We start from the raw sequence: 24,417 nt of genomic DNA on the forward strand, positions 1-24,417 counted from the left end.
TTATAAGGGACTTTGTCAAATGATGCCATGTATATTATATCTGTTGTATTTCCCCAATCTAGTTTAGTAACCCTGTCAGCAAAGGAAATGAGATTGATCTGACATGTTCTGTTCATGCTAACTCTTAGTAATCATTTGCCTTTGCCTTTAAGACTTCATAAACCACCCCTTTAATGATATTTTCTAGAACTTTTCCAGCAATAAAATGAACTTTTTTAAGTTAATTTTTTTAAAGTTAATTTAAGGTTGGCAGAATCTACTCTTCCAGTTTTTCTTTTCTTTTTTTTTTTCTTTTTGTTGGTTTTGTTTTGTTTTTTGAAAATGGACACATTTGCCTTCTTCAATAGTGCGGCACTTCTCTTCACCACAGTTTTTCAATGACAAACCACAGTAGCTCAGCAATAATAATAACTTATACCCACACAGTGCTTTTCATCATATTATCTCATTTGACACTCAAAAATACCTTGTAAGTACTACAGGTATTATTATCCCCATTTGACAGATGAGGAAACAGAAAGAGCGATTTGCCCACGATGCCACAAATAAGTGTCAGAAGTGGGATCAATCGGATCTCTATTGACTGCAAGTCTAGCATTCTTTCTACTGCGCTACGCTGCCTTTAACAACAGAGGATCACCTTCTAGTTCTTACAGTACCTGGAAATCAATCTCATTCAGACCTGGTAGCTTGAACTCATTTGAAAAAACCTAGGTATTTTCTTAACATATCATTCTTCCTAGCCTTAAATTCTCTGTTAACACTTTTTATTCTATTCTCATTCCAAAGATAACTCTTCTTGGTAGAGAAAAAAAAGCAAAATAGAATTAAATAATAAAGCCTTCTCTACTTCTATTGTGATCATCCCATAGAACTAAGCAGGAGAGTAGTTCTATCATGCAGATAGCAAGGTTCTAATGCACCACAGATTTGGAGGCAGAAAGGCGTATTGAAAAGAATGCTAAATTAGAAGGCAGGAAGGAACTGGGTGAGAACCTTGGCTCTGCTATTCACTACTTACATGGCTTTTTATCAAGTCATTTAACCATTTGAGGACACTTTACTCGTCCATTAAATGAAGAGGTTGGAACAAATGATGTCTAAGGTACCTTCAAAACTCTTAATTTTGGTTCCTATCAATTTGATTCCTATGTTGTATCCAACATAGCCCCCTCCCCAAGACCTTCTTGTTATTTCTAGAATTTATTACCAACATCAGATCATTTGGCTCATTAACATTTGCAATTCCTACAGGATGGCAGTGATCTGCCCTTTCCCTCCACATGCAAGTCTTTTAAAAATTAAGAAGGACAATGAGTTCCTTTTGCATACCCATTAGACTCTTCAAACAGCCCCCCTCCTTTTTTACTCATCAGAATCATCTGTGCTTCTGCTCTTCTTTATTTTGTCTTTCTATCACAGTAGCTTGCGCATATCTGGCATTTAATAAATATTTTTTTTTATTATTGTTGGAGTTTTGTTTTTGAGAGCATTCCATCCTTTTTAGGTTAAAACCCCTGAAAAATGTTAGAGCTCTGATCTCTGGAATCCATTCTCCACATAGTCAAAGATACATGGCAAATGATTCCCAGTCTCCTCTTTCGTGTCTCTCACCAACTCTACCGTGGTCTGGTCACTTCCAGAAAAAGCTCTTGCCATTTTTACTTCAGCAACCAGTTTTCTGTTATTAGTCAATGTCCAGAAATGCATTTTTCTTCATCTCTTCCTCTACCTTTTTGATAAGCATAGTTACAATATTTGCTGACATTTGCTATTAAGGTAAGTGAAGAATTTATTAGTTCTTATGTTTTTAGTAAAGGACACTGGTCTACTTGCTGCTCCTCACCCAAGACTCTTCATCTCCTGACTACAGGTGTTTTTACTGTCTCTTCCTCATGCTTGGAATTCTCTCACTCCTTATCTCTACCTCCCGGATTCCTTAAACTTGCTGCTAAAATTCTACCTTTGACAGGAAGCCTTTCCCAATCCCCCTAATGCCAAGTGCCTTCCCTCTGCTGATTATTTCCAATTTATCTTGTATATAGCTTGCCTGCATAGTTGTTTGCATGTTGACTCCTTCATTAGACTGTGAGCTCCTTGAGAGTAGGGGCTGTCTTTTGCCTTTTTTAATCCTTAGTGCTTAGCATAGTACCCGGAATGTAGTAGATGCTTAATAAAATGTTTATTGACTGACTGATTTTTACAGAAAGAAAACTACAGCATCTTCCTGGATAGTTGAAATCCACCTTCAATCTGCATTTCATTGTCTGTGCTAGATTTGTGATTGGTTTCCTAAAGCTTTATCCATTTCTAGTCATCATTCCATTTCTTCCTCCTGGTTGGGGGATTTATAGCACATTTTTACTGCAATATCTTTTTAACTTTCCATTAATCCTAACCCAAACATTTTACACCATGTTTTTCCTCCTCCAATTGGTATATTTCCTTTCAAGAATAGTCTTTTTGGTATGTGATGCTGTTTCATCACTCATTTTATCAAATATATTCCTTTTAAATAAGGTTGCAATTTTCATTTCAGTCAGTTACATTACGCAAAATCTCGAAGATATTTATGAAATAGCATTTATCTCCTTAGATTAATATTTGTATTTTGTTTTAGTTATTACCCATGCATTATATATCCTACCCCAAGCATGCAAAAACTTCCCTTAGCAGAATGAGTAGGTGAGAAAAATTTGTTAAAACAGCCATGAAGATGGCTGAAGCAGGCCCTGTGGAACAGCTTGGTCAGACAACAAAGATGTCAAGGTCATCCACCTTATCCTGGGCCATCAACAGTGATCTTGACTTTTGTTTTGCCAGTGGACTTCAATGACTTTAGAAGAGAGAGTGAGGCTGATGACTTTGTACAACTCTGAGTCACTTAAATCCAATTCACGAGCACGTCAAAACATCACTCTGTGATATCACGGGTTCTCTTCAAAAATGAAAGACGAACAACAATTTGTGTATAGACACTGATGTTAATGATATTCGATATTGTCTCTTTTGAATGACCAGTCTTGCCCATTAATATTATTTTGCTTATTTCTTATCTTATCTGATATTACCTATGGAACATAGCTTCCCATTTGGGCAGTTTTCTTTTTCTTCTCTTCACTTGAAAGCCCTCTTGATCAGATTTGCAAGTCTCCAGACAAATACATTTTTATTAGACACCACTAGATGCCCTCCATTCCTGGCCTAACATTCACATATCTTAAACCACAGTCTAGAAATCCAAGTTCCATTCTTTAGACAGCATCTTCTTTTTTTTTACCTTTTTTTTGGTGAGGCAAGTGGGGTTCAGTGACTTGCCCAGAGCCACAGAGCTAGGGAGTGTTGTGTGTCTGAGGCCAGATTTGAACTTAGGTCTCCCTGACTCCAGGGCCAGCGCTCTATCCGCTGCACCACCAAGCTGCCCCTAGAAAGCATCTTATTGACCAAATACTTATTTCCCAAATTTGTCTTTCTCTTTTGAAACCCCTGTTGTCTCTTGGCACTGATAGCAGTGATGAAAACATGACTTAAACCTCAGAGTCCTTCAGTTTCTTGCAAAGGACTTCATATTCCAACATTCTCATGGATCTGTGATCTCACTGACATAATTACTGCTTCCAGTGACAGAAATCATAACCCATTCATGCCTGACCAAACCCATAAGGTTCCTGTATAGAGTCTTCCTTAAATTCACTGCAAGGGGTCTACGGTTTAAGCTTGAGACTTTCCTTGTGTTCTCTGACATCATGAATATATAGACATCATATCCTCCAGCAACATTTTCCAGGTTTTTTCTGGCAGTATCATTTGTCCCTACATGAATCACTAGGAGTAGGTAGCAGTTATCAGGTTAGACAAACAATAATAGTTAACATTTATATAGCATCTCCTATGCACCAGGTACTGTGCTAAGCACTTTACAAACATTATCTCATTTGATCCTCACGACAACCCTTTGAGATTTGAGGTGGGGTGCTATTATTATCATCTGCATTTTACAGATGAGGAAGACAGAGGTTAAGTGACTTGCCCAGGATCACTCAGCTAGGAAGTGTCTGAAGGCAGATTTGAACTCAGGTCTTGCCGACTCCAGGGCTGGTGTTCTATCCACTATATCACCTAGCTGCCCTCTGGATGCTACATTTTAGGAAGTGCTCTAGCAAAATGGGGTAGGGAAATCAGTATGGGGGAGAAAACTTGAACCTATCCAATGCAAAGAATGGCTGAAGGAACTAGGGATATTTAACCTGGAGAAGAGAAGACTGGGGAGAAACAGAGTTGTTCTCTTCAGCTGTCTGAAGCATTGCCATGTGGGAAAGGGCATCAATTTATTTTGCTTGGTCCCAGAGGACTGGGCTAGGAACAAGAGCGGAAGTTACAGAGAGGCAGATTTCATTTCATTATAAAGTAAACAAATGCAGAAAACAGACAAATAACAACTTCCCAACAGTGGGTGCTGCCTGGGGATGGATCCAGAGGAGATATTTTAGGTTCAGGTTGAACTAGATGAAGTATGAGGTCCTTTCTAACTCCTGGATCTTATGGCCTTTTGGATGGGAAATAACACAAGAATAGACAACATAACTTGTGAAGGAATCTATCCTTCAAACAGCTGTGACATAGCTTATGCCTCAGTAATTCAATGAATCTGTGATCTCATCAACGTGGGTATTTCACCTAGTAGTAGAGATGACAAATCATTTATGATTTCTCATCATAGAGGCATTCAGGTGGTACAGTGGATAGAATGCTGGGTCTGGAGTCTGGAAAACCTGAGTTCAAATCTAGTCCCAGACACTTACTAACTGTGTAACCCTGGGCGAATCACTTGACTACTGTCTGCCTCAGTTTCTGCAACTGTAAAATGGGGATTATAACAGCACCTACAACAACCATGGTTGTTGTGAGGATCAAATGAGATAATGTTTGTAAAGTGCTTAGCACAGTACCTGGTGCATAGCAGGTCCTATTTGTACCCTCCTTAACCTGCAAATGTCATATCCATAAATTTCAGGAAATATTCTATAGGAGGAGGGAGTGGGGAAGCTGCCTACCATGCTAGGGGCTTTCCTCTAGGTCTCTTAACATGACAAGGTACCAATGAAGTGAACTCCGGTCATGTCTCATTCTTGTTCCTATTACATGACTCTTGCATGTCCTTTGATGATATCTTTTACGCTGTTTTATGTGCAGTTCAGTATTGGTAAAATGTTGCAGACTGTTTGAGTGACCCAGAATTTTGATACTTCAGACTGTGGCATTTCAAGATGCTATACGGACAGAATCACCAAAAGAAGAAGGGTGATTTTTAAATGGTGTTTAAATTTTTTGTGTCAGAAAGAAGCTTAGGGCGATCGAAAGCCCTATGCAATTTCCAGTAAAATCATCACCATCATCATCACCACCACCACCACCTCGTATATGCCAGGCACTGTGCTAAGCACTTTGCAAATAACTCATTTGACATTCACAGCAACTCTGGGAAGTATTTCTATTATCATGATGATTATTATTGTTACTATTATTCCTATTTTACAGATGAGGAAACTGAGGTAAACAGAGGTTAAGTGACTTGCCTAGGGTCACACAGCTATATCATGCTCTATACACTATGCCACCTAGCTGTCTATTTCCTTCTTCTCATTCAATTCCAATCTATCCAATCCTCTTTCTCCTATTTAATTCTGGGCCCATTCTGTCTGATCTATCAATTTTTATCTCTGTCTCAGCTCTCTATATCTATAAGACACACAGATATTGTTGCAATAGCTTTATAGATATCAATATAGATATGTACATATCTATCTATATATGGATATATCTATAGGGGTATAGATATATCTGTATATTTATGTATTGGCTCAATGGGTTATTCATCCAACTGCATGTCAGTATATAGACAATAACCATTATTCATCCACTTGTTTTTGGTTTTTTTAGTTTGGATTGTTGGGCCAAAAACTCTTTTGAGTGATTACAGATCACGTTTAAGAGTCTTTACAATTTAATGGGGATGAGGGGAAGTTCATGTACAATGTGATCTATGAGCAAGAGCATCCAGAAGACCTCCCCATTGATAGCGAATTCTTCTTCCATTGGGACTCTATATGGGGCATCCTCCATTATGGTGGCAAACACATATTTCCCTTTTTTATGCCTTGTTTGATCATATCGGTATCATAAAAGCAAAGGATCATAGCTCTAGAGCTGAAAGGGGCCCCAGATGCCACCTAGTCCAATCTCTTGGTTTTGCAGATCAGTAAACCTTAGGGAAGTCAAGTGACTTGCCCAAGGTTAGACAAGTACTAAGCCTCAAAGGTGGGATTTGAATCCAGATCCTCTGACTTCAGTTAGTGCTCTTTCCATTGTATCACCCTGCCTCTTAACTGAACAAAGTTATTTTGTTGTTGCTTCTTTCAAGGAGTCTTATGTGATTTTAGCATATTCATGGGAGTCACCTTATTGGAGGAAAGACTTTAATGTGACATTCTGCTCTGCAAAGTAAATGCTTTTTATAATCAATACAAAATAAACACAGTGAGATCTTTAATTATCTACACCATCCTGTCACTTGTATAACTATAAAGACAAGGTCTGTGGTAGCATAATGTTTGCAAGAGTCTATTTGTTTCCTTCTCATATTTTCAGTAAGAATGCCCTGAATTATATGGGTATAGGTTATTTTCATATTTTGTAGAGATGAGAAAGTAGGCATATGGTTTGGTAGATATTGATGTTCTTTCAATTGACTTGTTTTTTCAGCAATAATAACATCTGTGATTTTTCCCAATTATTTTGTGTTTTTTCCTCTTTCATATATCTTGAAAATCAATCGTTTAAGGCCCTCCAAATTAAGTCACTTCCTATAAAGATCTTTACTGTGTATACTTGGTCTGGTCTAGTTGCTTTTTCTACCCTTATTTTCTTAATCCTTTTTAGTTAGAGTCTATGTGTAGTGGCTTTACTATTATTGATAAAATGATTTGGTATAGAAATGTTGACAGACTTTCTTTTTTTCACTTTTGTTGTTAGGCCTTCTGGTTTCATCTTTAAGGGTTCTTGAGATGACCCAGCTTAAATAGATCTCACAGCGAGCTTTTTGCAAATTAGCTTTTCTCTCAGCTACTCTGTGGTTTATGAGATGGTGCTGCTCAGAATCTTCCATGATCTTTCTCTGCAAGATTTTGCAAATGAGTTTCTGTGCTGAGTGCCCTTAGGTGACATATCTTTCCAGCAAGGAGATCAAGCAGGCATTTACTGTCTGAGAAGACTTGTTTGTAGGCTCATTTGGCCTCTTTATTGTAGTGATTATTCTGTGTTGGTTAAACTTCTATAGAAAATGGGAATTGTCTGTGTCTGTCTGTTCTGAAATCCGTTTCCCATGTTTTTGGCATCAATGGCTTATTTAAATAGATCATATTGGAGCTGTTTTCATTGCACATTATCATTTTCATTCTTCTAATTTGGCGTTAATTTTTATCTTTGCTCTAACAAATCAATGATTTGTCTGTAAACAGACACCTGATTTAGAAATGACTCCCACACCAGTCACCAACCATTTCCTGTCTGTTGAAATGCAATTTTATTTTTGTAATGTTATTTGTCACTTACCCGTTCCAATGCTTCCTGGCTTACTTCTTGGAAGGTAAATACATTTTAGGGGAGGGGATGAACCTGCAATCCCTTTCCCATTGGATCTGTGCTATCTGACTAACTCACTGGCCTTGCTCTTCAAGTAGGACACTGCGCAGAAACTACACAGTCTTCTTTCTCCAAGAAGCATGACACATCAAGATATTCCCTTCTCTTTTTTAGAAGGTCTAATCCCTGAACTCTCAATTTTGGGATTATCCAAATAGAACTACCCAGGAAATCTCCCTTCTCTGGCTAAATGGCTAGATTCCAGGACCACGCTATTTTGGGAATTCATAATCCCCACACTGCCATGCAAAAGTTTGGAGTTTTATGACTATTGTTCATAAATTACCTTCTTAGACTATGGGGGCATAGATATATCTATCTCTGCCATGTGCTTCTGCAGAAATCTATCAATATCCCAGTTGCTACCATCTGTTAAGCTAAGAAAGTCTACTCTCAGGATCTCTCCTCTCAGGCTGCACGTAAAGACATGTCTACTTCTGCCTCAAGTGGAAACTGCATATGAGCACAGGCTTCTTCTCCCAACCATATTCCCCAAATACGTGTATTGGTGACAGAAAGGCAGTGGAAGAGAGAGAGACAGGGACAGAGAGACAGACAAAAAGAGAGGAAGAGAGGAGAGAAGAGAGAGAGAAGAGCAGAGAGAAATAGAAAGTTGGAGTTAGAACTCGATTTTATAAATCATTGAATAGGGCATGTCCTCCAAGAGTTGTCTTCCTGGGTCCCAATCAGCTAATCATCTTTGAAGTAGCCTCAGTCTTCAGAATGTCCTCTAAGTTAATGGACATGCCTACCTCTATGGAGGTCTCTGAACAAACTCCTTGCCAGTTACCTTGTCAAGTTGATTGGTGGAAATTATCAGATTGATCAGGGACTCACTTACCAATTCCTTTATGGTATCAATAGCTGAGTTAATATTTATAGACTATTTAAAATCAGATATTTAGCACTCATTGCCGCCATCACTGCAGAAGTGGAAGGGGACTTCAGAAAGCTAAAGACCATTTTTAATTTTTTGTTTCATGGATAACTATGGCTAAAGGGTTCATCACCTAGACCTGCTGTTGCTGAGGCTTTCTATCCTTATCTAAAGGGTCTTTGGACAGAAATCATAGTATATCAATTTTTTTTCAGCATGATTAAACGTGGCATATCCTTTAAGAACCCAGGAACACCTCTACCCCACAAGAAACATTGTAGAAGGACTTTTTGTGGAGGATGAAATTAATCTTCCTTAAAAACCAGTTTAATCATATTATACCCTTGCTCAAAAAAAGTTCATTGGCTAAAGCCCACTGTTTGGCTTTTAAGGCCATTAATAACCTGCTTCCACTCTATCTATCTAATCTTCTTCTTTACTGTTTCCCACCTGATCTAGGCACAATGGTCTCCTCATTGTCCCATGACCATGTCACTCACACTTCCAGTCTTCATACCTCTATTCATGTTGGGTTTTTGCCTATTCAAATTTTATTTAATTCAAGTCTACCTTCCCTGATTCTTTAACCCTTTTCTTCACTGAAATATTCTAGTATTTATTGTCAACCATAAAACCTGGAACTTATGATAGACTGTCTATTATTGTTTCATCATGCCTTGACCCAACTGGACTTTGTTTGTTGGTGACAAATACCTGTCTTAAAACTTGTTTTTGTCTCCCCTGCAAGTCTAGTAAAGTACTGAAGTAGGGGACCAATGGACATTGACTAAAGGATTAACATACAGTAAGGAGTAATGTTCTCCTTTCATGCAGAGACATAAAGGAGCACAGGCTTTTGCTTAGAAGGCTAACATGGACTAGAGTAAACAGTCTAACTGAACTGTAACAGTCCTTTCCCTGGCTCTCTCACTTACCAGCTCTGTGACTGGCTTTGTGGACGTTGTTGACTACCCTTGTACAATGAAGGTAACAGTCTTTGGCCATTCCTGACCTTCAAAAAATCAGTGAATCATAAAAGGGTAGCTAGCATCATGGAGCTAAAGTGGACCAGGAGGTGTAAAACATGTGGCAGTCCTTGTTACAAGATACTCAATAAACAGAATTTTATGCATAGAGATAGCTGTATTATACACACACACACACACAGAAAAAAGACATATCTGCACTCAGGTCTCCATAGCACAAATCCCTTCATACATATACCCCTACATGTTTACAATCAATCAAACAATATGCACACAAATTCATGAGTACAGAGGCATGTGGTGAAGCTGTTTCTCAAATGCTCCTATTTCATATTGTATCATGATGTACAAATACAGAATGCTCTGTTTGGCATTCAGAGCCCATCATAACCTAGTCTTCTCCCGTCTTGCCAGTCGTCTTATACCTAACCTGCCCACCTCAACACGTATTCTTCCATTAGGTGACACCAGTCTCCTGGCTGTTCCATGAACAAGACACCCCATCTATTGGCTCTGGGCATCTTCTGTAGCTGTCCCCTATGCCTGGACCATTCCCCCTCCTCTGTTCTGCTTACTACATTCCCTGGCTTCCTTTAAGTCCCAACTAAAATCCTATCTTTTACTGGAAACCTTCCCCAACCTTTAATTCCAATGCCTTCCCTCTGTTAATTATTTCCCATTTACCTGCCTATAGCTTGCTTTGTATATATTTGCATACTGTCCCCCATTATAGTGTAAGCTCCTTGAGGGCAGCAACTGTCTTTTGCCTCTTTTTGTATCCCCAGAACTTAGCACAGGGTCTGACACACAGTAGGTACTTAATAAATGGTTTCTTGATTGATTGACTCATGTGCTAGAGGCACGGCAGTTTAATTCTAGGCACAATCGTTTCATTGAGTCAAAGATGGTACAATGGAGAGAGAGAGCACCTGACTCAGGTCAGAATCAAGAGAGATCAAAGTTTGAAGCCTGGCTATGACTCTGACTTGATATTTGGTCATGGGCAAGTAACTTTATCTCTTTGAAGCTCAGTTTCTTCATCTGTAAAATGGTAAGATAATACCTGTAACCACCTACTTTATGGAGTTGTTTGTTGTAAGAAAAATACTTTGCTATACATATGGGAATTATTATTTTCTATATACAGGTACATCTCAATTTCCTCCTGTTCTACAACAATGAACAAATGTATAAAGCTAACAATTATTCATTCTTACCGAGCGAGTCTGTCCTTTGCTCTTCTGTTACCTGCCCCCAAAATACATACATCATAATTAACAATGATGGTAGGGATGCAGTCCCGGAACCTCAAGCTCTAGGAGACAGTCCCTGACTCTTTCTCAAACCCTGGCCTCACTCACTTTTTTTCTGGTAAGTACAATTCCTACAGACTGACAAATGAGTTGAAAAAAAATCCAGATCCAAATATGGCAGGATTAAAATGAGTCCTTAAATTGCTCCACAGCTCCTCTTGGTTAGGATCTAAAGGCTAGCCAGGCCCTGGATGAGGCCTCAGAACTCCCTTGCCCTTTCCAATAGGGAGGGAGAGTGTGACTGGTAAACCTCATTGCCTCCCTATTCTGGAGTAAAGCTTCATCTACCCGTCAGACCTGCTACTGCCTCAGCCTTAAGCATTTATTGGCTTCCCTTTCAGCTGAGAGCTTCAGACCCAGCCGCATGTCAGACCCTCAGCACCTCACCTCCTCCCCCGAAGCTTGCCCCCTCCTCCCCTCCTCCCCACCTCTGGTAAAGGAGAGAGGAGCCATTAACTCATGGGAATGCTTCCCTGGAGGCAAGCCAGCATTTGTGACTACAATGCAAAGATCCTGGTGTTATTGTTCATTCTGTTTTCAAAGACGACCAGTGACATCACCGGGTAAATTAGAAATGCATAAATTAGATTTAAGTGAGGCAGATTTGCACAAAGTTGTCACACTAACTCTCTCTTTCACAGTCATCAAAGTCCAGTGACAAGACAAAAGTCAAGATGACTGGCGATGGTCCAGGATGCGGTGGGTGACCCTGGCATTTTTGATGGCTGACCAAGTTCTAAGTGCTCCACGGCACCTGCCTCAGCCACCTTCAAGGCCATTGAAACAAATTGTTCTCATCCACCAGGAGAAGTCTTCACATGCTCTGGGTAAACATCCCCCTAACCCACTGATGGGTTAGAGGCCTGTCAGTTACCCTCAACCTGGTTTAGCCTGTCTGCTGAGAATTGGGTGTCCAAAGATCCTGTCCACACAAACTGATTCCAATTCCTCACAAAGGGAACAGAGGGACAGCCTGATCTTCTCCATCCCCACAGAGGCAAGAGGGATGTGGACAGGCTAGACAGACACACTGGGTCACTCATGTGGGTCACACAATCCTCCCTAAATCTTAGGACCTGGGGGAAACAGGAAGGAGATTTTTCGAGGCAGCTTAGGAAGCACTGGCTTTCTAATCATCACTCTCCAAAGAAATTAATTTCTCTCCGCTCTTCAGTTTTGGCTTTTATGGCTGACTATCATCACAGTCCATTCTTTCCCATCATCCATTGAAAGCCTCTTCCTTCAAGGTTTTCACCTTCTGCGATGTCTCCCCCTCTCTCTCACTCAGCTGGAAGTGACCTCTCCCTCCTGAGTATCTCTCTCCTTGGCCCTTCTCATGGTCTACCTTTAGGTATACTTGTTTGTGCACAAGTCTTACTTCCTCCTCCCCTATCCCCTACTCCCAGTAGATTGTCATTTTCTTGAGGATGGGAGCTGTGCTGACTTTCATACTTGAACCCTCAGGCTTAGTGCAGTACATAGGAGGTGTCAGATTAAAATGAAGTACCCAAGGCCAGGGATTAGGAAGGAGAATTAGAACCTTTCCCTACTGCTCATCTAGGTGGTTTTACATCCTCCATATTTCACACCCAGGGCTCAACTCCAGGTGAAATGGAAATGGAAGTAGAATAAAAAAGTGGAATGGTACCTCCAATTAATAAGTAATACTTCATTAACAAGAGCTCTGCCTTGGCGACATCAAGTTGGACAAACCCTCTCTGCCGCTAGTCCTGCACTCTGGGTTTAGAACTGGCTGCAGAGAAAAAGGAAAGGGCAGAATTCCCAATTTCCCTGTGCCTCTCTCCGGCACAGAGGCCTGGTCCCTAATTCTGCTGTCACCCATTGGTTTCAATCCTGAGATTCTAATATTTTCATCAACCAATAGATCTGGAAGAGATCTTAAAGATCACCTAGTCAATGATCCCCTTGTATTACAGATGAAAAAGCTGAGGATAATAAAGGGAAAGTAATTCACCAGAGGTCCCACAGCAAGGAGGTGGCCAGACTAGGTCTCAAACCTGGGGTCTCCTGACTATAAGGCCAGAACATTTTTCCAGTGCCTTCTTTGCTAGTCTTTTTGTGGAAATTTTCCCCATGGAAAATCCTTTCAGAGGCACTTACTACAGAAAGGATCAACATCTTTCAGTTGTATACAACTGTCTGGTTTTATTTCTATCATGTATTTCAGAAACACGGTAAATGCCATCAATAATAAGAGAATCAAAACTTCTGCTGTTTCCCTCATGTACATTTTTGATATACTAATTAACCAGGCCATCAATCACAATGTAAGAAGTACCATTAAAAATACCAGGTTAAGTAGTTTTTTGCTCCAAACTTTATAGAGGTAAAAGATGGAAAATTTTAGAAGTCCATGAAAAACAACAGGGGTTTTGAAACTCATATGTGATTACAAATACAAAAGGATTTTTGTGGCAATAAAGAATTGGAAATTGAGGGAATGCCCATCAATTGGGGAATGGCTGAACAAGTTGTAGTATATGATTTTGATAGAATACTATTGTACTATAAGAAATGACAAGCAAAATGCTCTCAGAAAAACCTGGGAAAACATATGTGAACTGATACAAAGTGAAGTGAGCAGAACCAGAAGAACATTGTACACAGTAATGGCAATATTGTACAACAATCAACTGTAAATGACTTAGCTATACTCAGTAATAGAAAGATCTAAGACAATTCTGAAGGACCTAAGATGAAAAATGCTATCCACCTCCAGAGAAAGAACTGATGGAATCTGAATCTGAATGCAGATCAAAGCATACCTTTTTAAACTTTCTTTCTTTCTTTCTTTCTTTCTTTCTTTCTTTCTTTCTTTCTTTCTTTCTTTCTTTCTTTCTTTCTTTCTTTCTTTCTTTCTTTCTTTCTTTCTTTCTTTCTTTCTTTCTTTCTTTCTTTTGTTTTCTTCCATAACATGACTAATATGGAAAGATGTTTTGCTTTACTGCACATATATAACATATCAAATTGCTTGCCTTCTCAAGGAGGGGGGAGGGGAGATAAGGAGGGAGAAAATATAGAGCTCAAAATCTGAAAAAATAAAAGTTAAAATGTTTTTACATGTAATTGGGGAAAATAAAATATTAAATTAAAAAATATATAAAAGACTAGAGATAGTTCTGAGTAACAATAAGGCCATTCAAAAACATCACCGCTTCAAAGCAAACCTGACCTGTTGTTAGGTAGTTAAGTTGTTTTCCCTTGTATATTTTCCAGGGCAATGGAATTGAACCAAGACTGAAATCTAGAGCAAAGGTGTGGAAGGTTCCCCATCCAAGCCCTAGCCTGACACAGCCAAAAGAATTTGGACAGCAGCTGGGAATGTGGGGTAAAAGGCTTTAAGCTAAATTAATGGCCCCAAGGAGTCAGTAGCCAGACAATGAGGAATAGCTGATTGAGGACAACGCAGAAAAAGAAAAGGAGCAAAGGTGAGGGCTTCAGACTATGAGGGATAAAAGTAGATGATGATAAACTGGAGTCTAGAAGGACATCCAAGGAAAAGAAACAAAAGAAGTATGGTATGGTCAAAGTGAGGGAGCCAAATGACAAATTAGCTTGATCAGTCATGGGGATCAACACAAACAGCTGAAATTTAATTCAATAAGGATCTATTGACACCTACCGTATACTCAACAAGGGCTGTAGGATCAGTTTTAGCCATGTCAACTGTGTTTTTTAAAAAAAATCAGAGGTTTTCAAGGCCCTGTACCTTCAACAAAGTCAGGTCAATTGCTCCCAGGACAAATCAATGACCAGTCCAAAACCCCATAGGTTACAAAATTCTAGCTACTAGATGGCACAGTGAATAGAGCACCAAACCTGGAGTCAAGAAAACCAGAGTTCAAATTCAATCTTTGATATTTACTAGCTGTGTGACTCTCAACCTCAAATCTGCCTCAGTTTCCTCATCTGTAAGATGAGGATTAAAAATGGCATCTATCTCCCAGGATTATTATGAGGATCAAATGAAATATTTGTAAAGCATTTTGCCACTTTAAAACACTATATACATTCTAGCTGTTATTATAATTGTTATCACTACCACCATCATTATCATTATTATCATCAAGTTTTACTTCTGTAATGTCCCTCACATTAGTCCTCCTTCTCTAACTCCCATTGTCATTTCTCCGGTCCTGGCCCATGTTACCCTCAACTTTACTACTATAAGCTAAGAGGTCTTCCTTCATTCTCACCCTCTCTCCAACCTATGTGTTGCACCACTGCCATACTGATTTTCCTTATGAGAAGTTCATGTCACTCTTGCTTAGAAATATTTTGTGGTTCCTCATTGCTCAGACTCCTTTGCCTGACATTCAGGACCCTCCCCAATATGACCAACATCCTCTCATGCCATGCTTTCCTGTATTCTCTACATCAAAGCAAGACTGGAATATTTTCTGTCCTCTAAATACACTCTGTGCTTTCCTCCTTTCATGCATTTGATCGAGGCATACCCTCTTGTCTGCACAGTCTTTTCTTTATCTAATGAATGCCACCAATTCTTTAAAGCCCAAATCAAATTCACCTCCTTAATGGAGCATTCTCATTCACTCAGCAGGTATTGCTTTGCATGTATTCTACCCCCAACTAGACAATAGTAAGCTCCATGAGGGCAGGGATCATGTCAGATGTAAACCTCCCAAGAAATAAAAACAACCCTTTGGGCGGTGTGCCAAGTACAATGTGCAATGTTTTACATTTTATTTAAAACAAACATACAAATAAACAAACATAACAGCAGAAAGGAAAAATATAAGCAGAGTGGTAGACATCACTTCTCAATTCTTCAAATTCATTTCTCCCATTTTCCATTCCCCTGGGTTCAGAGGAACTCCAGGGCCTGTCTATAGCAAAAAAAAAAAAATTCCACACTAAAACACATGGCTCTGTATACACTAGTCATTTAATAAATGTTTGTCAAGATGTAGAGAAGTGTGTAGACTGTTAAAACAAAGCCCTTTCAGTTACCCTTACTCATATGTCCCTAATGAACATGTAAAACCTAAATGGTATGAATGTGATATCTCCCTAGGTCTCAATCATTATAATATCCCACACAAACCACAGCAGTCCAATGGGAATAATGAAAAGGACACATCCAGCAAAATAATCACGGAACGTGATTCATCACTATTCACCATGGTGATGACACAGTCATCATTCAGTTCTCTCCAACAGCTTAGAAACCAACACCACTCATTCTCATCCACCAGAAGAACCTAGCCACCCCTACAGTGACTGTCCCAGGAACAACCCAGCAGCAATGTGACATTGACACAACAGAATATTTGACATGAGTTATGACAACAAAGTCCAGGCCAAAACAGCAGAGCTGTCCATCCAAACAGGAAAGAAGACCCTTCTGGCTCCAACAATACAAGAACTGAGTTCCCAAGTCAAGGAAACACCAACGGCAGAGGGAGATCAGAATCAAAGGTCTTTCATGAACCATTGCCGGGAACATACTACACGGAAGGGAACATGTCAGATATAAACTTCCCAAATGGCCACAGGCAACCAAGTCACCAGCACACCGTACCAAGATTCAGGTTGCTAGGGATGCTCTAATATCCAGAAAAACAGGTGGAGAAGCTCTTAGACTTGCTGATTCACTCTATCTTCAGGCAAGCATTCAAGACCAGAAGCTCCCTCCTCTTCTTCCCCTCCCCCTCCCAACTTTCTCCCCTAAAGAAACAGTGCAAGCAACTTACCCTGTTAGCACCACCACAAAATCCATTACGTTCCAGCCATTCCTTAGGTAAGAGCCTTTGTGGAAAGCAAACCCTAAGGCGATGATTTTAATTCCAGCCTCAAAACAAAAAATTCCAATGAAATATGGTTCTGTGTCATCCTGGGGTAGGGAGGAGAAAAGTCAGTCAGCAACAGCAGCAGTGGGAGTTCCATAGAACTATTAAGCCTATAGAAGGTGGAACAAGCAGACAACCATGACCTCCTTTCCGATAACTCCCCACCCCGACACACACACACACACACACACACACACACACACACACACACACACACACATGCACACACACACAGAATGTCCTACATAGAAATCTTCTCCCTGGGGACTCTTCCTGAAGACTGGAATGAATTAAAGCAGAGTGAACTCTCCCCAGGAGAAAACCAGAAACACTGACTCTCCTCACTGGGGGATTCAATTCTGAATGACCAAGTGGGTTTTAACAGGAATGAAATAGAACAGATGTCTCCACAATCTAAAACCAGTAGTCTTTTAGCAGGTTTGGTGACCAGATGGAGGCTGCTAATGAAGAAGACAGGTATCACCCCTAATCAGGGCAGAAGCCATTCAGACATTTCTTCCCTTGGTGTCTCAATCTAAAAACACATGCAGAGGTTTCCATGAAAGGTGGGAATGAAATATTCTAAGGGTTATGAGACAGATGGAATTTCTGGGCCAAGAGCCACACTCTTTCTTGGGAAGGGAAGGGAAGGGAAAAAAAAAGAAGGGAAGGGAAGGGAAGAGAAGGGAAGGGAAAGGAAAGAAAGGAAGGGAAGGGAAGGGAAGGGGAAAAAAAAAGAAGGGAAGGGAAGGGAAGAGAAGGGAAGGGAAAGGAAAGAAAGGAAGGAAAGGGAAGGGAGAGGAAAGAAAAAGAAAGAAAGAGAATTCAGGGAGGAGGAACGGAAGCAGAGAAGAACCACTCACCAGGCGTTCAGACATCGGCGTCTTGTCTTCATCAGGCAGGTGCTGCTCGAGAGCAAGTACGATGCAGTTTGCTATGATGGTGGCTAAAATCATGTATTCAAAGGGAGTTCTAAAGAGTTAAGGAAAATCCCACCGGCTCATTGAGGTACAGGGTTACGTCCAGCTGTGCGCATGCACCCTCTGGCCCAAGCACTTCAGAAGTCCCCCTGAAGGAATGGCCACAGCTACTGTGGTTCATCTTAAGTCTCGGAAAATGGGAGTTTCTCATGCTTTCCACACTTCCTACCTTATCTCCCCTTCCCTATACCCCTACCACCACGTAAAGCTGCCAAAGCCATCTGTTTTACACTGTCTAAAGCAAATCCTTCCAAGGGCCCAGGAACAGAGCAGCTGATATCTCAAGAAAAATTGGAGAGATTCTTCTCTCTTCCCCTCCCTTTCTTTTTTACCATGCTGCTTACAAAACTGGCCTTGGGTTTGAGTTGTAAAGACACACACACACACACACACACACACACACACACACACACACACACACACATCACAAGACAGCCTAGAAGTAAATTGACAGCCCCCAAGTCGAAAAACAAATGCAAAAATCAGAAAAACCAAGACCTTTTGGGCTCTGAAATAAGACTGCTTACCAAGGCCACACCAAAACCTCCTTTAAGAGAAACACAATCACTGTTTTTCATAGCAAGGCCTGGACTGATGTCCCCTGAAGTCAGCAATTTGCCCAGTCAGATTCTAATCAAACACAAAAAGAGATACTTTCTCTTTTCTCCATAAAAGTAGCTTGAGAATGCAAATGTCCTTTTTCTGAACGCTGCATTTTCCCCTAAGGAGCGGAGAGATATTCCTCCCTGACTCCTGTGTACCCATGAACATCAGTCTGAGTTGACAAGGCCTCCAGAGTGTCCTGGCAACAGGCCCACAAGGTCCTAAAGTTCCCCTTGGGATAATCTGTCCTCTTCATTTGAAGTTAGAATGGGCTCTGCTGGTCCTTGTTAGTGAATGCTAATATGTATGGTCAAAACTCAGACCCCTCCTGAGGTGACCCCAGCTCAAACAGGTTCAGGGAACAAGGGTTTGGATATTAGTGAGAAAGAGGCTCAGAATTCAACAAATTCAATTCAAAGAACACTCATTAGGCACCTTTTCTGTGCAAAGCCTTGTGCTCAGTTCTGGAAATGATGGATAGGAAGGGATAGAAGGAGTTTCAGGTCCAGTAATTAAGGTGGGAAGATGATCTAATGTTCATGACTAGAAGGCCTGAACTGGAGTCCATGGAAGGTCCATGGAACTAGGCCACGGAAGCAGAGAGGTAACAACAGATGCCAGACAGGCTGGCTAGCTCCCATTCCAAAGGAGAATGCTTGGTGAGATTTTAACACAGGTCTCTCTGCCTCCAGTTTCTCCCCACTTACCCATCTATTCTTCATAGTTGGCCAACTTCATTTTCACACTAAATACACAGGTGAGACCAGGTTCCTCCTCTGACCCAAAGCTTTCAGGGGATTCCTATTGCTTATATCAGGGATCAGCCAATTAGGGTCTGTGGGGCTGCCCATTTTTGTAAAAGATGTTTTGTCAAAACCATTCCCAGCTCACCAGCAAAACAAAAATAGGCAGTGGGCCAGACGTGGCCCTCAGGGCTATAGCTTGCTGACCCCTGGCCTAGATGATAAAATACAAACTCCTTAGCCTGGCATTCCAGGCCCTACAAAATCTGGCTCTGACCTACTTCTCCAAAATGATTATTCCACTCCCCTCCCCCTGCCTTTTTTTCCACATCTAGCCCAAATGGGCCGTCAGCTGTTCCCTGCCCCTACCCTGCTTTATCCTACCTTTCTGTACATCTGTATGGGTTGTCCACCACTCCAGGGATACACGCCCTCGTTATCTTTCCCCTCAAAATGCCAAATCCTTCCTGAAGCCTTCTCTGACTCCTATTTCCTGCCTCCTCTCCCTTCAAAGGTATCGCTTCTCCTCATTTTTCCCTAGAGCACTTTGATGGGGTCTCTTCTTCATCTTTATCACATTCTACCTTGCATTATACTCAATTGTGAATCTGTTGTATCTTCTAACCTCCCATTAGAGTGCTGACTCCACAAGGAAGGAAAGAAGGAAAGAAGAGAGGAAGGGGAGAGGGAGGAAAGAAGAAAGGAGGGAAGGGAGGGAAGGAAGAAGGAAGGAAGGAAAGAAGGAAGGGAGGAAGGGATGGTGAGGAGATGGAGGAGAGGGAGGTGAGGAGTCATCAATTCACTCAAAGGACAAGTCCGTGACAGTACAATAATTCAGATACATCCCAGGCTACATAACCACAGAGGTAATTTATCTGAGACTCCCTCTTCCTCTAGAGGTATTTGGGGAGAGTCACAGATTGTAAACCAGAATTGGGCTGAGTATTTTGGAGGCCATAAAGCAAATTGAAAAGAGCACTGGTTGTGAACTCAGGGGACGTGGCTTCAAGTTCCAGAACTAATATTTACTAGCCATAGGAACTCAGGAAAAAAGAAACAAACATTTATTAAGCACCTACTATGTGCCTGATGCTGTACTAAACACATTACAAATATTGTCTCATTTGATCCTCACAACAACCCCAGGAGATAGATGCTATCTTTACAGTTGCCTATTTCCTGCCCCCTTTCCCCTTGAAGGCATCACTTCAGTTCATTTTGTTTTCTGTGAATTTTTCCTGAATAGGAAACTGAGGCAGAGGCCATTTTTTTTTAACTTCAGGTCTTCCTGATTCCAAGTCCAGTGCTCTACCCACCATACTACCTAGCTGTTGTAAGCAAGGTATTTAACTTCTCTGGGCCTCAGTTTCCTCATTTGTCAAAATGAAGGGGCTGGACTATATCTCTAAGTTCCTTTCTGGCTCTAAATTCTATGATCACATATCGCTTTGCTGTTGGGTAAGGGAAATGCTGGTGCTTAGCCTCACTTAAAAAGGAAGAAAACAGTGCCCTAAAAAGAAAGCCAAGGCATCCAATTTCAAATTAGAACTTAGGAGTACATCCAGCATTCAGCTCTTGGCCCGAATCGGACGACCACACTCCATTTCACTCTGAAGAAAATATCAGCCACACAGCATTTTTGGAAATCAGCAGCAGCAAGCCTTGCCTCTGATTGGCTATGCCTGGCTTCTTGCCTCCTGTGCGGGATCTGTGCAGGCTTGTAATTAAGAGGACAGAGAACAAAGCTGGGGATGTTTCGTAAATATCCAGCGCTCCCTCACCCCACAAGCGCCGAGTGGGGAAATAAGAAAAAACATTTACATACAAAGAAATGACTCCCAGCATATTTTTCACCGATGCCTCTTGCTACGGTTTCTGATACCATTATTGGAGCCAGACCTCTCTTCCCCTCATCGCTGGCTGCCTGATCTTCTTACTGGGTCTTACAGGGAAGTTACTAGTTCTTCCTTTTACCGCCCTGGCCTCCTGCTCCCTAAATCATGTTGATGTGACTTTTTCAATATCAAATCTCCACCAGAGGCTTCAGGGGAGAAACAGCAACCTTCAACACTCCCTCTAGCTGAATGATTAAGGTTTAAATTGCCCAATGTCTCCCAGGTCCAACAATGCCCGAGGCCCAAGGCCTCCCCTAGTATAAGGCAACGAAGCCTCAGTTAGCATGCAGGGAAAAAGGATCTTCGATTTCATTAGGAAATTTTTGTCAACAGTGTTTAGCTAGTTTCTGGCACAGATTCATTATTTAATAAACACTTTTTCTTTCATTTCATTAAACTATGTCAGCATCAACAATTAATCCACACTTAGTATGTACCCCTTTTCATTTTACACACACACACACACACACACACACACTCCAACAGAAAGAGACAATATTAACTTTAGACTCATTTAGACAGAGGTAGAAAGAAGCAATGATAGGGAAAATGACCACCCATAGTCAGCCAGGAAGAGAAATGAGAATGATGCCAGAATTTCAGATCTAAATCATTAATCACAAATATATGCCTTGATCTCACCTCCACCCTAGAAGAGGAATCCAAGAGGGGCTCAACTCTAACCTTCTGGCCTAGACATCAAGCGGTCTCACCAAAGAGAAGGAAGAAGGGGTTAAGGAAATGATGCTCCTAATGAAGCAAACAGAAATCGTTTTGGAAACTGGCAAATATGCTAAGAAAAATGACCAATCAGATGTAGCAAAATCAATTTAAGTCTGATATGTGTGAAAGTGTTTCCTGGGAGCTCTTTCACCAATCTCCCTCATCCTGTCCATCTTTTGCATCATATCATGACAGTACAAATATATAGAATCACATAATCTGAGTTGGAAGGGTTCTCAGAGGCCACCTAGCTTATAGGATCATAAATCTAGAATTGCACAGGACACAGTCACTCTAGTGCAATCTCGAAACTGAGGCTCAGAGAAGTTATGTAATTTGCCTAAAGTCACACAGATAGTAAGTCTCAGAAAGGGGAGTTGAGTTCAGTTATCCTCTCTGTGATATGCCAAGCAAATTGTCATCCAGATTGCTTAAGCCAATTTCTACTGAAGGAGGACTCACTACCTCCTTAGGCTATCTAGTCTACTTCGGGCTAGCTCCAGTTATTAGGAAAAATTTCCTGACACTAAGCCCAAATCTGCCTCTCTGCAATTTCTAACCATCTTGCCCAAGCAGAGTAAGTCAAGTCAATCTTCCATATGAAACCCTTTCCCACACTTGAAAAGTGTTCTCATGCCCCCTTTCAGTCTTCTCTTCCCCAAACTAAGCATCCTTTGTTCCTTTAAATCACACCATGGCACAGTCCTGTCATCATCCTCGTCATTCTCCCCTGGGCTTCCTATTGTCACTGTCCTTCCTAAAATGTGGCACCCACAACTGAACAGGATTCTCCCTAAGGGCAAAGTACAAAAGGACCACCACCTGTTTTGCTCTAGACACACTGTGACTCCCATCTTTTCTGTGACTAATACTGTTAACATTCTTCAGTTTTCTTGTAACATTGTTGGCTCACCCTGAGCTTTCAGTTTACTGAAACACTCGGATATTTTTCTTTTTTTTAAACACGGAGATTTTTTATTCTGTTTTTCAGTTCCAAATTTTCTTTCTCTCCTTCCCCCTCCCCCACCACTGAGAAGGCAAGGAAATCAAAACCTATCACAAATATGTAGTTATGGAAAATAAATTTCTGCACTAACCATGTTCCAGAAAAGCAAGCAAACAAAACAAACAAAAAAAGAGCAAGAGAAGAAAAAATGCTTCAATCTTCAACCTAAATCCATCAATTCCTTACCTGGCGGTAAACAGCATATTTCATCATGAGTCCTTTGGGATTGTGATGGGTCATTGTGTTAACCCAGCATGGAGTTTATATATTAGTAAATCTTCCACAGTTGATTATCTTTACAATATTGCTGTCATGTAGAATGGCTTCCTGATTCTGCTTACTTCACTTTGCATCAGTTCATACAAATCTTTCTAGATTTTTCTGAAACCATTCATTTTATCATAGTATTCACATTCATATATCATAACTTTCTCAGCCATTGCCCGATTGATTGGCAGCATCTCAGTTTCCAATTCTTTGACACCACAGAAAGAGCTGCTATAAATGTTTTTCTACATATGAGTCTTTTTCTTCTTTCTTTGACCTCTTTGGGGTATAAACCTAGTATCAATATTGCTGGATATGTACAGTTTAATTGCTTCTGGGACACTGTTTCAAAATGTTTCCAGAATGATTGGGCTAATTCACAGCTCTACCAACAGTGACTTAGTGTACCTGTTTTCCCACATCCCCTCCAGTATTTGTCATTTTCTTTTTTTGTAATCTTAGCCAATATTATGGGTGTAAGATGGTACATCAGAGTTGTTTTAATTTGCATTTGTCTCTAATTATTGGTAATTTAGAACATCTTTTCATATAGCTATTACCAGCTTTGATTTCTTCCTCTGAAAACTGCCTACTCATATCCTTTGACCATTTATCAATTGGGGAATGATTCTTCTTGTAGATCTGGCTCAGTTTCATATATACTTTAGAAATAAAACATTTATCAGAGACATCTGTGACAAAGATTCCCCCCACACACACACCCTTTCCTATTTTTCTTCTCTTTATAGCTGCATTGGTTTTGTTTATACAAAAAACATAATTTTAGGTAATCAAAATTGTCCATTTTACCTCCTTTGAATATCTCTATTTCTGGTTTGGTCCTGAACTCTTCCCCTATCTGTTGATCTGATAGATAATTTCTTCCTTGCTCCCCTAATTTGCTAATATCACCCTTTCTGCTAGACTACTTTCCAGTTTTCCCAACAGTTTTTGTCAAATAGTGAATTTTTGCCCTAGTAGCTGGGATCTTTGGATTTATCAAACACTGGCTTACTGTGTTCATTGCTTCTGTATGTTGTATACTTACTCTGTTCCACTTATCAACCTGTCTATTTCTTACCCAGTACCAAATTGTTTCAACAATTACAGCTCTGTAGTATAGTTTGAGATCTGGTACTGCTAGGCCCCCTTCTTTCCCATTTTTTTTTCATTGATTCCCTTGATATTCTTTACCTTTTATTTCTTCAGATGAATTTTGTTATTATTTTTTTCCAGCTCTATAAAGTAGCCCTTTGGTAGTTTGGTTGGAATGGCACGGTTAAATAAATTAATTTAGGTCAGATTTTCATCTTTATTATATTTATTTGGCCTATCCATGAGCAATTAATATTTCTCCAGTTATTCATATCTGTCTTTATTTGTGTGAAGGACATTTTATAATTGTGTTCATATAGTTCTTGTGTGTATCTTGGCAGGCAGATTCCCAGGTATTTTACACTGTCTGTTGTTTAAACTGAATTTCTCTTTCTGT

The 24,417-nt window shown here is 40.4% G+C and overlaps 1 protein-coding gene across 1 annotated transcript in view; it reads right to left on the minus strand.

Moving 5' to 3' along the window:
- Positions 1-24,417, minus strand: part of CACNA1A (calcium voltage-gated channel subunit alpha1 A) — a 251,744-nt gene that overhangs the window by 185,461 nt on the left and 41,866 nt on the right. Inside the window, 2 exon segments of the mRNA XM_020995037.2 lie at positions 16,613-16,752; positions 17,572-17,677. Of these exon segments, the coding sequence (XP_020850696.1) occupies positions 16,613-16,752; positions 17,572-17,677 (246 nt within the window).

The sequence above is a fragment of the Phascolarctos cinereus genome, unplaced genomic scaffold (assembly GCF_003287225.1).
Source record: "Phascolarctos cinereus isolate Bilbo 61053 unplaced genomic scaffold, phaCin_HiC Scaffold_4;HRSCAF=312, whole genome shotgun sequence".
In the NCBI taxonomy this organism is placed as follows: Eukaryota; Metazoa; Chordata; class Mammalia; order Diprotodontia; family Phascolarctidae; genus Phascolarctos; species Phascolarctos cinereus.